Source organism: Ranitomeya variabilis, chromosome 2 (genome assembly GCF_051348905.1).
Source record: "Ranitomeya variabilis isolate aRanVar5 chromosome 2, aRanVar5.hap1, whole genome shotgun sequence".
Lineage (NCBI taxonomy): Eukaryota > Metazoa > Chordata > Amphibia > Anura > Dendrobatidae > Ranitomeya > Ranitomeya variabilis.
Window position 1 is genome coordinate 642490072 of NC_135233.1, and position 16201 is coordinate 642506272.

Genomic DNA, 16201 nt, shown 5'->3' on the forward strand with positions numbered 1-16201 from the left:
TGAAGGGACTAATCAAGGGGGTATGTTCAACAGCTTGGGTCTGCAGGAGGTATCAGTATTCAAGTATTTGGGTGTTGTGGCGGCCTCTTACTTTCATGATTATAAAAATTAAACTTGGCTCCAGTTCTCACCAAATTCACACAAAAACTGAGGGTTTAGTCTCAATTACTATTGACAGTAGTGGGTAAAGCCAACTTAAGAAAGCTATGGATGCCTCAATTATTATATCTTCTGAATAATTCACCAGTTTGGATCACAGTCTGCTATGTCCATACAATTAACAGATTATTCCTATATCACCCCTTATCAAGTAGGAGAGTTTATAAAGATATAAAGATCCTTTGGATTTTGTCTTACTCAAACCAGCGGTGTATTTCTTAATCAGACAGATGTTTAGAGTAATTGAAGCGTTCCGAAGGAGTTCCTGACTGGTATCCTACAAGTGTAAGTGGCATGCCACTGGTTGTCTTGGTCCTACACATTCTATACTTTGATTGACACTCATCTGTCTTATACTCCCTTCTTTACAGAATCTCACTGGACATGATGTAATAGTGGCCACAGAGCAGAATAAAATGTTTTTTATTTTGCCTCTCGGTTGTGGAGATATTAGTTTTAAATTGGCATCTACTGAGTTAACTTTTGTTAAGTGCTCTCAAATAACAAATCATACAGAGAGAAGTACACACCTCCAGTGAAAACTATATGATAATTCATTAGGTGCCAAATAATTTGATTGATAATATCTCGGCATAATAGGCGAAACTAAAACTAAAACATTTAATAGTTTTGTAACTGATTATTTGTAGTGTCTGGTGATCCAAATTGATTTCTTGATTTGTTGGTTCTGATTAGCATTGATTTTTGTTTTTCTCTGTTGTTTGTGTTGCAAATATTATTCACTTTTTTTTCAGTCAATAAACGCAATTTAAGAAAAAAAATTCTTATATCATTCTCCTGGGTCATACCGCATGTGGCCTTTGACAGCTGCCGAATATATTTCAACCTCCTCCTCTTCATTAACTTCCACCTTGACCTCAACGTTACTCTCTACAACTTCATCCTCTTTCTTCAGCAACCAAGATCTAATGTTTGAAAATATTTTTATTTAAACATGTTGTCAGATATTTTCTAACGTGAGAAGTTTACAACTGTTTTTTAACACACTAGGAAGACTAACACGATGACCTTGTTATCTATGTAGATGTGATTTCCGGGTGCACGGACTGCCAGAGGTGGACATTATTTATTAGAGATGTGCACCTTGTAATAAATTAGTGTCTTACTACAGCTGACTTTTTATTACGGCATAGAAGCTGCCATTCTTAACAGATTCATCAAATTACATCTACCATAAATAACAGTGCATCAAATTCTCCTGTTTATGTAATGCTAATTATGAGATAAAGGGTATATAACGATGAACATTATCAGGGGTATAGTTTTATGTAAGAAAGGGTTTACTCTTCTTTTTTCTCAGTACTACGATCCATATCATGCTCTTGATGGTTTTCAACCTCTTCTGGTCCACTGACAGGTTCGTTAGCAGGGTTTTCATCCTTGCCCTTTAAATCTCTCCCTCTATGACATGGATCATCCGTGTCTTTCACCTAGTCCAAATACATAAAATTCAGAAGAAATCTGGATGACATTTATCTTGAGGTGACAACAGCACAATAAAGCATCAATCAGCTGTATTAAGGTATTGCTAAATACAAAACTTTCTACATGGTTTGTTTGGGGTTTTGAAAAATTATCCCTATAGAAGCAAATGTGACAAGATAAAAACTACATTACCAGAACTTACCTTATAAACTCCAGCTGTATCCACATCACTGTTCCGTGATCCCTGCCACACAGTGTTTGTTCATAAATATGGCAGCAATACGTTATTGCATTTGTTCCTGCTAGGGTCATTTTTTAATACTTTTAAACAACCTCTTAAAGCTGCTTTAAACGTGAGATTCTGTGTTGCCATAGAATATTTTTTTTAAGTAGAGTACCTGGCTGTGACTGTTCCCTACACAAGGCCCAGGTACCTTGTACAGATAAGGCTCAGATAGCGTTTAGCATAAAGCCTTAGGCCATGGTCACGTTCAGTATTTTACATCAGAATTTATAAGCCAAAACCAGGAGTGGGTGATAATACAGAAGTGGTGCATATGTTTCTATTATCTTTTCCTCTGATTGTTCCACTCCTGGTTTTGGCTTACAAATACTGAAGTAAAAATACTGACTAAATACTGAACTGAATGTGGCCTTACTGTCCCAGCAGTGAATGAGATTCCCTGCGCCTTATGCACATGTTGCATATCTTTTCCTTGCAGATTTGAAGCAGTTTCTAATATGTCAATTAATTCAGTGTTTTTGACGCATTTTTCAACCATTCAAATGAAAGACAAAAATACTGTATGCATCAAAAACACACACAAAAAAAATAGGGATTTTTGTATACTCACCGTAAAATCCTTTTCTCCGAGCCAATCATTGGGGGACACAGGACCATGGGTGTTATGCTGCTGCCACTAGGAGGACACTAAGTTAACACATAAAGAATAACTCCTCCCCTGTAGTATACACCCTCCTGCTGGCTCAAAGTGAACCAGTTCGGTAACAAAGCAGTAGGAGCTTAACATTTAACAAGAATGAATTATGTCAAAACAAAGTCAACACAGAAAAAACTAAAGCCAATAGGCTAACAGGGGGGGAGCTGTTTTCCCCAATGATTGGCTAGGAGAAAAGGATTTTACGGTGAGTACACAAAAATCCCTATTTCTCCTACGCCTCATTGGGGGACACAGGACCATGGGACGTCCTAAAGCAGTCCCTGGGTGGGAAACAATCCACTGCAATTGCTCCTTGTACGCACAAGTTACAGATGCGGCACTGCCGCCTGCAAAATTCATCTGCAGACGGACACATCTGCTGAGGCCAGGGAATGGACATGGTAATGTTTTGTAGAAGTATGCAGACTGGACCAAGTAGCAGCTCTGCAGACTTGTGCTGCCGATGCTTGGTGCCGGATGGCCCAAGATGCACCCACTGACCGAGTAGAATGAGCCTTAATCCCTGCTGGGACGGAGTGACCTTTGACTCGGTAGGACTCCTGGATAGCTGAACGAATCCACTTGGCTATCGTAGCATTGGAAGTGGCTAAACCTTTCCTTGGCCCTTCCGGGAGCACCAACAGGCCATCTGACCTGCGGAAAGACGCCGTCCTCGAGACGTATCTCCTAAGAGCTCTCACCAAGTCCAGTGTGTGAAGAGCCTTCTCGGTGCGATGTACTGGTGCCGGGCAAAGGGAAGGCAAGACAATTTCCTCATCGAGGTGGAAAGATGAGACAACCTTCGTTAGAAAAGACGGAGATGTTCTCAAAACCACCTTATTCTGATGAAAAATGAGGAAAGGAACTTGACAAAACAAAGCCGCAAGCTCTGAGACTCGTCGGATGAACGTGACCGCAACCAGGAAGGCAACTTTCCATGACAGAAAGGACAGGGAAACGTCCTGCAGAGGTTCAAAAGGAGCCTCCCGCAAGACTCCGAGGACCAAATTAAGGTCCCATGGTTCCAACGGCATCTTATAGGGTGGCACCACATGGGAGACTCCCTGAATGAACATCTTTACTTGTAATCTGTTGGCAATTTTACGTTGGAACAGGACTGACAAGGCTGAAATCTGCCCTTTGAGGGAACTAAGGGCGAGACCTAAGTCCAAACCCGACTTAAAGGAATTCAAGTATGGAAGGAATGGAAAATTCAAGAGGATGGCGTCCTCGGTCCTTGCACCATGAGAAAGTCTTCCAAATGCGGTGATATATACGCACAGACGTAGGCTTTCTAGCATTGATCATGGTAGAAATGACTTTCTGAGAGAAGCCTGCCTGTGTCAGCACCCAGGACTCAACGGCCATGCCGTCAAACACAGGGCCTCGGAGTTCTGGTGGTAAATGGGGCCCTGGGACAACAGGTCTGAGCGATTCGGTAATCGCCAGGGGACATCGGCGACTAGTTGAACTAGTTCAGCGTACCAGGCCCTGCGCGGCCAATCTGGCGCAATCAGAATTACTGGTATTCCCTCCGCTCTGATCTTCTTGATGACTCTTGGCAGCAAGGGAAGCAGGGGAAATATGTACGGAAGCTGGAACTGATGCCACGAGTGCATCTGCCCCGATGGCCGCCGGATTGTGGGACCGCGCTATGAAGTTGGGAACCTTGGAATTTAGCTGTGAGGCCATCACATCCACGTCCGGGGTTCCCCAACGACAGCAGATCTGGTGGAAGATCTCCGGATGGAGAGACCACTCTCCGGAGTCAAGACCTTGACGGCTGAGGAAATCTGCCTCCCAACTTTCCACTCCCGGGATGTGAACTGCTGATATCATTGAGCGGTTTTCCTCGGCCCAACGAAGAATGTGGCCTACCTCGGACATGGCTGCCTTGCTGCGTGTTCCTCCCTGCCGGTTGATGTATGCCACTGACGTGGCATTGTCGGACTGAATCCTGATGGGACGACCTGCCAGGAAGGGGTGGAATTGAAGAAGAGCCAACCTGATGGCCCGTATTTCCAGGATGTTGATGGGCAGGCAAGCTTCCTGAAGAGACCAGCGGCCCTGAGCAGTGTGATGGTGGAACACAGCTCCCCAGCCCAGAAGACTGGCATCTGTTGTCACAACTAGCCACTGTACTGGGAGAAAGACTTCCCTTGATTCAGGGAGGACTTCAAAGTCCACTACCTGAGAGACTGTCTGACTCGCTTGGGAAGGAGGAAACTATGATCGAGAGAGAATGGGTTCCTGTCCCACACAGCCAGGAGAGCATGTTGTAAGGGGCAGAGGTGTAGTTGAGTGAATGGGACCGCCTCCATAGCTGCTACCATCCTGCCGAGGACTCTCATACTGAAACGAAGAGAGTGAGAATGAGATTGGGAGAGCTTCTGAGCTTCCCACTGTAAGACTGAGATCTTTTCCGGGGGGAAGAAGTACTAGCCCCCGAGACGAGTCCAGTATCATTCCTAGAAAGGAAATTCGCTGAGTCGGTACTGGGTAAGATTTTTTGAAGTTTATCTTCCAGCCCAGGCGAGAAAGAGTATCTATTGTGATGTTCACGGCCTCCTTGCAGGTGCGGAAAGTAGGAACCTTTGATGAGGATATCGTCTAGATACGGTAACACCACCACAGCTCGGGTATGAAGGATTGCCACGGCGGCCGCCATGACCTTGGTGAATACCCTGGGAGCGGTGGCGAGGCCGAAGGGCAGAGCAGCAAATTGAAAGTGATCTTCCTGAACTGCGAAGCGAAGAAACCTTTGGTGGGAAGGTAAAATGGGAATGTGGAGGTACGCATCCTGGATGTCTATAGACGCCAGGATCTCGCCTTTTTCTATGGAGGCGATGACAGAACGAAGCGATTCCATCCGGAACCGTCGCACCCTGACAAACTTGTTCAGCAGTTTTAGGTCCAGTATGGGCCGTACTGTACCGTCCTTCTTTGAAACAATGAACAGGTTTGAATAAAAGCCTTGAAACCGTTCCGTTTCAAGGACCGGGATAATAACCCCGTCTTCCTTTAGAGAGCTTATGGCCTGGAAGAACTCTGATGTCTTTGTCCTGGGAGGGGAAGACAGGAAGAAGCGATTTGGTGGAAGAGAGTAGAATTCCATCTTGTATCCGGAGGACACTAGGTCGCGGACCCATTCGTCGTGAACGACCGAGAGCCACGTGTCGCTGAAGGAAAGCAGACGGCCGCCTACTTTGAGGGTGTCCTCCGGATACTGCAGGGAGTCATTGTGTGGGAGACCTGCCCGGTCTGGACCCTCTGGACCCTGACTGCCTAGGCCTGCCTCTCCAAGAAGGGGAAGGTTTGTAAGAGGTCTGAGGACCTCTATCCCTACGTTGTGCCCGGCCAGGTCCGGAAGATGTGGAAGCAGAGGACCAATTTGAGTTGAAGCGAAAAAAATCAGGACCGAGCCTGCTGTTGCTGGTTCCGAAAAGGCCGAAAGGGTCTCTGTTGTGGGAGAAATTTACTCTTCCCTCCAATGGCGTCGGAAATTAATTGGTCGAGCTTTTCGCCAAAGAGGCGACCGCTCTGATATGGAAGAGAAGTCAATTACTTTTTGGAAGCAGAATCCGCACGCCAGTCCCTGAGCCATAAAGACCTCCGGATGGTGATGGTGTTTGCTGCTGCTTGCGAAGCACAGTTAGCAGCATCCAGGGACGCGGTAACTAAAAAATCTCCAGCTCTGGCTATCTGAGTAGCGACGTCTGCTATCTCAGGGTGGGAGATCGGTATCCAGAACCGCTGCAGACAAGACCTCAGCCCAGTGGGTCATAGCCTTAGCCACCCACGTAGCAGCAAAACATGGGGAGAGTGCGGCTGCTGAGGTTTCAAAGGCTGAACGCACCATATTGTCGATCTGACGATCGGTTGGGTTTTTAATAGAGGCGCCCTCCAAAGAGGATAAAATAGATTTAGTAGCCAGGCGCGATACCGGAGGATCTACCGGGGGGAGATTGAGACCAATCTTTTCGTAGATCCTGGGCAAAAGGATATTTTGATTCCATGAGTTTCTGCCCTGTGAATCGTTTATTGGGATGGATCCTGTGAGATTCAGAGATTTCCTTAAATTCGGGATGAGTAGCGAATACTTTGTGAGCTCGCTTGGTCCTCTTAAAGGACACGGCATGATCCGTTTTAGATAAAGGTTCCTCCTCAAGTTTCAAAGCCTTATTCACTGACTCAGAGAGTCGAGAGTCTCCCGATCGTGAAGAAATTCCTGATTTAGGGACATGTCAGAATCGTCCTCTGAAACAGGTTCTCTGCTAGCCCCGATAGAAGGGGAGCGAGAAATGGAGCTCTCAGAACCCGAAACCCGGTGATGGTCTGGGGAAATGGCATGAGTCCTTTTCCTGGAAGGGCGAGAGCCCCTTGGCAAGGTACAACCCCTAGAGTACGAGGGGTTTGGAGGATCAGAAGCGTCGTCCGTAAGAGTGCCCTGGTTAGAGGAGGGGTCTCAGAACGATTCTAACGCTTTTGCCAGGGATGCCATAGACCGGGTAAGGGAGGTAGCCCACTCAGGGGGACCGGGCTCACTAGGTTCGGTACCAGTAACAGGTGGTTCCTGAACAGTCACCAGTTCACAAGCTGTGCACAATGCGGTATTGTGACCTCGGGGTAATGAGACCTTACAAGAGGTACATGCAGCGAAGTATACAGTGTGGGTTTTCCCAGACTTTTTGTGAGGCTTTGATTGAGACATAGTAGCCTTGAGTAGAGCGCTTACTAGCAGGGGAAGGGTTAAGCTCTGTATCTGCAGCTTACCCAGGTCCTGTGTCTTGAGTCCCCAAGGGAGGTCCGCAATATATGGTCCTGAAGGCTGTAGATCGTATCTGGAAATTAGGGTGAAGCAGCGCTGCAGGATCAGCGCTGTGGGTGTCCCAAGATGGCCGCCGAGATCTTGTGAGAGCGCTTCTCAGGAAACGAGAAGCGCTGGAAAAGATGGGAGGCGGTATTTGCCGGTGGGCGTGGCTAAGAACTCCGGCGTGTATGAGGGAAAAGTCGGGGACTAAATTTTGAAAACTTGCGGTTGCGGTCAGCGGCGACGCAACCGCTATTAGTGCCCCTGAACCGCGCTCCTTCTTAAAAACGCCGCACTGCAGACCACCCACAGGCCCGGGTTTTCTGCCCTGCTAGAGATGCGGACCTTCATACCCCGGGGACCAGGACCCCCCAGCGCCTCGGCCCCCGCAGTGTACTCACGGTAGATGCGGTGGGCCGGTGCTCAATCCACCATCGCCATAGTCAGGGAGGGGGTGGAGAGCTTCTGCCGCCATGCGTCATCCGCTATATCAGAGGTGATGCAGAGGGGGGCTGCACGGACGCCATTCATAATATGTCCGGCTATGCACCTGGCTCCAGGAGAGGTAAATGGGGGCTACTCCATGTGGTCGCCTGCTATGGAGGGGGGGAGATCGGAACGCGAAGGAACCGTCGCCCGTAAGGTGAGCTCAGGGTTGGCATCCAACGTTGCAGGAAAAGATACGGGAAGAACACTCCATGTACTTGCCTGTTGATGGTTCGGGGGAGATCGGAGCCTAGAAAGGGTCAGTCGCCCCCATTCTCTCCGTTAAGTAAAAAATAGAATAAAAATAAAAACGGTGGGGTCTGAAACAGACCCAAGTGCCTCCTACAGACACTAAGCAAGAACTGGTTCACTTAGAGCCAGCAGGAGGGTGTATACTGCAGGGGAGGAGTTATTCTTTATGTGTTAACTTAGTGTCCTCCTAGTGGCAGCAGCATAACACCCATGGTCCTGTGTCCCCCAATGAGGCGTAGGAGAAAACAAATATATTTTATACAGCATGTTTCTTATCAAGAGAGACATTTTTGGTGCAGAAATGACTGCAGTAAATATTTAACTAATATTTTACACCCTAAAACTTTAAAGACCACATTATGATTTTTTGCATTGTTTCTCCCAAAAGTCTTTGTCAAAGTAGTTGTCCGGTCAAAACCGATAAATCTGCAGTCACACTGTCACATAACTGCAAAGTTATGAATCCCCCCAGTTGCATGGACTGTGCGCTGCGAGGATTCACTGGTTTCAGACACGGGATCGGAGGGCAAGTATGAGTTATACATACCCTCAGCCAGTGGGTGCAGACTCAATCTCCCTACACTTGTATGGTGCGAGGTTGCGCCCTCTAGTCGGACACGATCATTGGCACTAGACATGGGCATGGCCTTGGCTGTATACAAGTGTATGGAGCGAGGCTGCGCCCACTGGCCGGGTGTATAAAACATACATAACATCCGGTCCTGGGTCTGAAAGTGGCGAATACCTGCAGCACACAGTGTGTGTGCGGTCGGGATTAATAAGTCTGCAGACACACAAGGTGACTGCAGACTTATCGGTTTTCACCAGACAACCCCTTTAACTTTTTTCAAAAGGTAAGGAGTTTGTGGATAGTATCCGCACTGCCAACAGGATTTAAGACATAGCCCAGTGTAGTAAAATGATGGTTTATTTTGACGCGTTTCGAAGTACAAAGTTACTTCTTCTTTAGGAAACCCGTATGTACCCTGTTTCCCTGAAAATAGGGCGCCCCCCCGAAAGTAAGGCATGCTAGGGGGAGCCCTGTGCCTGCTAATATAAGGCCCCCCCCCCAAAAAAAAAATAAGGCATACCTTGTTCTGTGCATGGGGCATGCAGTTGTGTCTCGCTCCCACTGTCCCTGCTGCCCACCACTGCTGCCGCGCTGTTCACAGGAGTTAATCACAGCCTCGGAGCTGTGTGCCGATTTCTGCCCATGAGCCCTGCGCCAATCACAGCGCAGGAACCATGGGCCAGCTGAAGTCATCCATAGCCTCTGATTGTTCCTGGGCTGTGTTTGGCCCAGGGATCCTGTGCTCTGACTGGCCCAGGGCTCCTGCACTCTGGCCCAGGGCTCCTGCACCACCAAAGCACTGAAAGCAGCACCGCGGAGGAAACCAGTAAGAAAGTGTGTGTGTGAGTGTGTCTGTGTGTGTGTACGGTACACACATGGGAGACTGCAGTGGGATACTGTAATAATGGGAGGCTGCAGTGGGATACCGGGATGATGGGAGGCTGCAGTGGGATGATGTGGGATGATGGGAGGCTGCAATACTGCACTGTAGAATGATGGGGGCTGTAATGGAATGATGGGGGTGCTGCATTGGGGACTGTAAAGGGATGATGAGGGCTGCAATGGGATGATGGGAATATTTGGGGCTGCAAAATGATGGGGCTGCTACGGTAAAGGAACTGCTGTGGGTGATTGTTACGGTAGCGGTACAGTGTCCAGAAAGTGTGTGGGAGCCATTTTAGAGCCCTTATGTTTTGTGGCCCTGTGTGGGAGTCAGGCAATTACAGTACCGTACTGTAGTGTTACTTTGATTTGTTGTCTGCTTTTCTGCTGAACGGTCTACCGTAAAGTACCGTACTGTAAAAGAAATACCGTAAACAATGGTGATACGGTATATTTTTACCCCTAGACATGAGCACTAAAAGAAAGAGCTATTCCGTCGAGTACAAAAAAGGAATCGTGGAAGAATCTTGGGGCAAAAATCTTACTGAATTCTGCAAAGAGAAAATGTTGAGTGTCCGATTGGTCCAAAAATGGCGAGCAGATTACGGTAACCTCACTCAACAAGTGGACAGCGGAAATGCTAAAAAGCGCAAGGTTGGATCTGGTCGGCAACCATTATATTCCGAGCTGGAAGACCTGATCTGTGAGTGGGTTGCTGACAGGAGAGCAAAGACATTGGTTGGAACTAGGGCTCAGATTCAAGAATTTGCCCTTGCAATGGCACCACAGTTTGAAATTGCCCCTGAAGAATTCAAGGCATCACAACACTGGCTGGATAACTTCCTTCAACGAAGTGAACTGTCTTTGAGAAGATCCACAACACTCTTTAGGCTGGAAGATGCTGAAATTATTAAACGCGCATTTGCATTCAAGACCTTTGTTGATGACGCTGATGGGCCAAGCATCTCAAACAACAATTGAACAACGAGGTGCCTCCTCAGTGTACGTTCCCTCCACTGCTTATGAAAGTGCACGTGTTACCTGTATTTTGGCGATGCGTCTGGATGGCACTAAAGTCCCACCTTTACTCATTTCAAAGGGCAAGAAAGACAAGATTGAACGTGTTTCAGGCATTTATATTCTTGAAACTGAAAAGGCCTGGGCCACACAAGCAGTTATAAGGAAGTGGGTCGATTTAATGCTGCCCCTTGTTATGCGAGGGAGCCAAAGAGGAATGCTGATCTGGGATGCAGCCAGCACACACCGCGCCAAAGACATGAAGAACTTCCTTCATGAGAGAAAAATAGATCAAATAATGATTCCTGCAGGAATGACGGCTTATCTCCAGACTCTTGATATCGCCATTAACAAGCCAAGCCATTCAAGGACAATTTGCGTGTGGAAATCAATGACTACATTGAAAATAGAATGGAGAGAAATCAACGTGGAAACTCTGTGAAACCTAAACTGCCAGAGATTGTGACTTGGGTGAAGAATTCATGGGAGAAAATCACTGACACTTGCATTGCAAATGCATTACGAGCAGGCTACCTTGACAATAAGTGCTCATTTAAAGGAAAGGTGCCGCATTTTATTTTTTGTATTAAAAATGATTGTTTATATAAACAATTATTTTTAATACAAATTTAAATTTTTTAACTTTAACATTTTTTTTTATTATTAATTTTTTTTTCAGCCACTGGGCGCCGCCATTTTGCTTTGCAGGAGTGTAAGTGTAGTTGCACGACACTTATACTCTGCAAATACGGCAGCCCTGGGCATAGGAGGCTGCGGTCGGCGCCCGACCCCATACCTAGCATTATAAGCTGCTCCCTGCTGTGTCTGGCCACGCCCCCTGAGCTGTCCACATCACAGCAGAGGCAGGAGACCAGCGCCAGCTTCCAGGAGCCCTGCAGTTATAGGAGGAGGAGGAGACCAAGGACGGGAGGGAGAAAGGATTCAGCAGGGAGCCATGAAGTAAATTATCAGTGGGGAGGGGGAGAGGCAATCTAATCTTCTCCTTTGTGGTGCTGACTCTGAGCAGTTATCTCCTCCCATGTGTGTTACTGTGCTGTGTATCTAATCCTCTCCTGTGTGATACTGACAGAGCTGTGTATCTAATCCTCTCCTGTGTGATACTGTCTGCTTAGCCAGGCATCTAATCCTATCCTGTGTGATACTCACTGAGCTGTGTATCTAATCCTCTCCTGTGTGATACTTTGCTGAGCTGTGTATCTAATCCTCTCCTGTGTGATACTGTCTGCTGAGCCATGCATCTAATCCTATCCTGTGTGTTACTGTGCTGATTGTGTATCTAATCCTCTCCTGTGTGATACTTTGCTGAGCTGTGTATTTACTCTTCTCCTGTGTGATACAGTCTGCTGAGCCATGCATCTAATTCTATCCTGTGTTAGGCTAGTTTCACATTAGCGTTTAAATATGCAGCGTTTAAAACGCATCCGCAAGTGGTGGAAAAAAACGCATATAAACACGCAAAAACGCGGCGTTTATATGCGTTTTTTTCCTGCGTTTGCGTTTTTGGTGCGCATGATGAGAAATTTCACAAGAGAAAAATCAAGATAACCAGACACCGCCAATGGGACTACAGAGGGCGTGTATTATGGGCTCTCTATATATAGACCCTAGGGCTACTGAAATTTTAAGAGTTTGCTACTGTATCCTGTGTCATGATGGATCTTCGCATGGAGAGCTTTTATTTCAACCTGGATTTAAGCTTCAAGCTCTTTTTTGCCTGTGCTTTTGCTTGGGAGCAAGACAGAAATCGCGAAAGATGGAGGAGACAACGTAGGCGTTTTTGGAGGCACCCCATTATCGAACTACGTGAGAGCCGTGGAGCCTATCACACACTGTATGGCGAGCTTAATGCCAACCCGGAGAAATTCCAGGAATACACAAGGATGTCGCAAGACTCGTTCCGAGATTTGCTTTCTCGTGTCCAAGGAGCCATACGGCGACAGGACACCCAGCTCCGTAGAGCGATTCCACCGGAGGAACGTCTGCTGGTTACATTAAGGTACGTTCAAAATCTAAACCAATGACAGTCCAAATTTAGTGTTTTCTGACATGTATTTTTTGGGTATTTTCCTTTCTTTCTTTAGCGTAACCACACCATAAAAAGAATAGATTGTAATGTTTTTTTGTGTTTGTTTTTCTTCCAGATTTCTTGCAACCGGAGAGAGTTTATCATCCCTCCACTTCCAATACCGGCTTGGAATATCCACCCTGTCCGAATAGTTGTGGACACCTGCCGGGCTTTGTGGAATGTACTCCGGGATGAGTTTATACCCCTACCCACCGTCGACATGTGGCTTGAAATTGCGGAAAAATTCTGGAGTGTGTGTGATTTCCCCAACTGTTTAGGAGCGGTGGATGGAAAGCACATTCGCATTATCAAACCAGCCAGAACAGGATCAGAGTACTTCAATTACAAAAAATATTTTTCTGTTGTGCTCATGGCAATAGCCGATGCGAACTGTCGCTTCATCGCCGTGGACATTGGAGCTTTTGGCCGTGGCAACGATTCCCAGACTTTCAAGAACTCGGATATGGACAGCCGTGTGTATGGCAACAATTTCAATTTTCCCCCGCCACAACCTCTCCCCAACACTCAAGGTCCACCGATGCCATTTGTTATGGTTGGGGATGAGGCCTTTCAGATGTGTGAAAACCTACTGAAGCCCTATTCCAGTCGGGACTTGAACCACACTAGAAGGATCTTTAACTACAGACTGACCAGGGCCCGAAGAACAGTAGAGTGTACCTTTGGCATTCTGGTCGCTAAATGGCGCATTCTTGCATCAGCCATAAATCTAAAAGTGGAAACAGTTGACGAGGTGGTCAAAGCCTGTGTGGTTCTGCACAATTATATAATGGCTAAGGAGCAACCCAACATTGAACTGGATGAACCAGTTGCACACCCACTGCCTGATTTCCAGCATCACCCGCTGCGGTCAACTGCAGCCGTTGGGTCACATGCGGGACCAATTTGCTGCCTTTTTTGATTCAGGTATTGGACGTGTGTCATGGCAGGACAATGTTGTGTAAATGTCCTGTTGTAATTACATCTGTACCAGTAATTTTCTACAATGATAATAATATTTCTCATTAATAAACTTTACTTTTGGTTGTGTTGACCGTGTCTCCTATCTTTTTCCTCTCCAAACCCAGGCTGTCCTAAAACTGGCAGTATTTGATCTGTATTTAATACCAGTTTTTGTAATCCAAATACAAGAGTGGTTGATAAAAGCAGAGGTGCTAGTTATTATGTTAATATCATAATTTACCTCTAATTGTTCCACTCCTTGTTTTGGCTTACAAATACTGATATAAAACACTGGCCACATACTGCTAGTAATGGCAGCCATGTTGCTTTATTGGTAAGCTTGTTGACGTCATTGCGTCCTGATTCTGTTCTGCTGTATCCATTGGACACAAACTGAAGAGACAATCACTGTCACACTATCTATACTCATCAAGTCAGGTGTCAGAAATAATGAATTCATGATAAACATATACAGGCTCATGAATTCACTATTTCTGACACCTGTGCAGGTGAGCATAGATACAGTGGGGCAAAAAAGTATTTAGTCAGTCAGCAATAGTGCAAGTTCCACCACTTAAAAAGATGAGAGGCGTCTGTAATTTACATCATAGGTAGACCTCAACTATGGGAGATAAACAGAGAAAAAAAATTCCAGAAAATCACTTTGTCTGTTTTTTTATCATTTTATTTGCATATTATGGTGGAAAATAAGTATTTGGTCAGAAACAAAATTTCATCTCAATACTTTGTAAAATATCCTTTGTTGGCAATGACAGAGGTCAAACGTTTTCTGTAAGTCTTCACAAGGTTGCCACACACTGTTGTTGGTATGTTGGCCCATTCCTCCATGCAGATCTCCTCTAGAGCAGTGATGTTTTTGGCTTTTCGCTTGGCAACACGGACTTTCAACTCCCTCCCAAGGTTTTCTATAGGGTTGAGATCTGGAGACTGGCTAGGCCACTCCAGGACCTTTAAATGCTTCTTACGAAGCCACTCCTTCGTTGCCCTGGCGGTGTGCTTTGGATCATTGTCATGTTGAAAGACCCAGCCACGTTTCATCTTCAATGCCCTTGCTGATGGAAGGAGGTTTGCACTCAAAATCTCACGATACATGGCCCCATTCATTCTTTCATGTACCCGGATCAGTCGTCCTGGCCCCTCTGCAGAGAAACAGCCCCAAAGCATGATGTTTCCACCACCATGCTTTACAGTAGGTATGGTGTTTGATGGATGCAACTCAGTATTCTTTTTCCTCCAAACACGACAAGTTGTGTTTCTACCAAACAGTTCCAGTTTGGTTTCATCAGACCATAGGACATTCTCCCAAAACTCCTCTGGATCATCCAAATGCTCTCTAGCAAACTTCAGACGGGCCCGGACATGTACTGGCTTAAGCAGTGGGACACGTCTGGCACTGCAGGATCTGAGTCCATGGTGGCGTAGTGTGTTACTTATGGTAGGCCTTGTTACATTGGTCCCAGCTCTCTGCAGTTCATTCACTAGGTCCCCCCGCATGGTTCTGGGATTTTGCTCACCGTTCTTGTGATCATTCTGACCCCACGGGGTGGGATTTTGCGTGGAGCCCCAGATCGAGGGAGATTATCAGTGGTCTTGAATGTCTTCCATTTTCTAATTATTGCTCCCACTGTTGATTTCTTCACTCCAAGCTGGTTGGCTATTGCAGATTCAGTCTTCCCAGCCTGGTGCAGGGCTACAATTTTGTTTCTGGTGTCCTTTGACAGCTCTTTGGTCTTCACCATAGTGGAGTTTGGAGTCAGACTGTTTGAGGGTGTGCACAGGTGTCTTTTTATACTGATAACAAGTTTAAACAGGTGCCATTACTACAGGTGAGTGGAGGAAAGAGGAGACTCTTAAAGAAGAAGTTACAGGTCTGTGAGAGCCAGAAATCTTGATTGTTTGTTTCTGACCAAATACTTATTTTCCACCATAATATGCAAATAAAATGATAAAAAAACAGACAATGTGATTTTCTGGATTTTTTTTTCTCAGTTTGTCTCCCATAGTTCAGGTCTACCTATGATGTAAATTACAGACGCCTCTCATCTTTTTAAGTGGTGGAACTTGCACTATTGCTGACTGACTAAATACTTTTTTGCCCCACTGTATGTAGTGTGTGACCACCATTGTCCCTCAATTTGTGTGTAATAGATTATGTATAAAGAAGAGAAAATGGTGGTTATACAAGGCAGTTCTCTACTCACCAGGTCAGGTGTCATAACTAATGAGTTTTTTGACACCTGACCTGTTCAGTAGAGGTCTGCACTGTATTTCCACCATTTTCTCTTCAGACTGCCACACTAGGCACAGACAAAAAGAGATTATGGAGATACATGTAATATTTTTTGGCCCACCTCATATCTGTATACTAAAGACACACAAAGCTGCAGTCTTTTTATTTTTAACTACTGGAGATATGATGTGGCCCAAAAAGTAAGTGTGTGGCGACGTTTCTTGGCGCACGGTGTATGTTGCCGGCGGCGGAAGACACAATAAACCAAACATAATTGTGGCAAATCAAACTTTTTTTATTTTGTAAACAACTCAAAAATGTATTGACTGCGCCGGCTTGG

The 16201-nt window shown here is 46.0% G+C and overlaps 1 protein-coding gene across 1 annotated transcript in view; it reads right to left on the bottom strand.

The window, feature by feature from the left end:
- ARID4B (AT-rich interaction domain 4B) overlaps positions 1-16201 on the bottom strand; it is a 367662-nt gene that overhangs the window by 54589 nt on the left and 296872 nt on the right. The window contains exons 16-17 of the mRNA XM_077289130.1: positions 1465-1610; positions 969-1085 (exon numbers count right to left, since the gene is read on the bottom strand). Coding sequence (XP_077145245.1) covers positions 969-1085; positions 1465-1610 — 263 coding nt within the window. The remainder of the gene's footprint in view (positions 1-968; positions 1086-1464; positions 1611-16201) is intronic.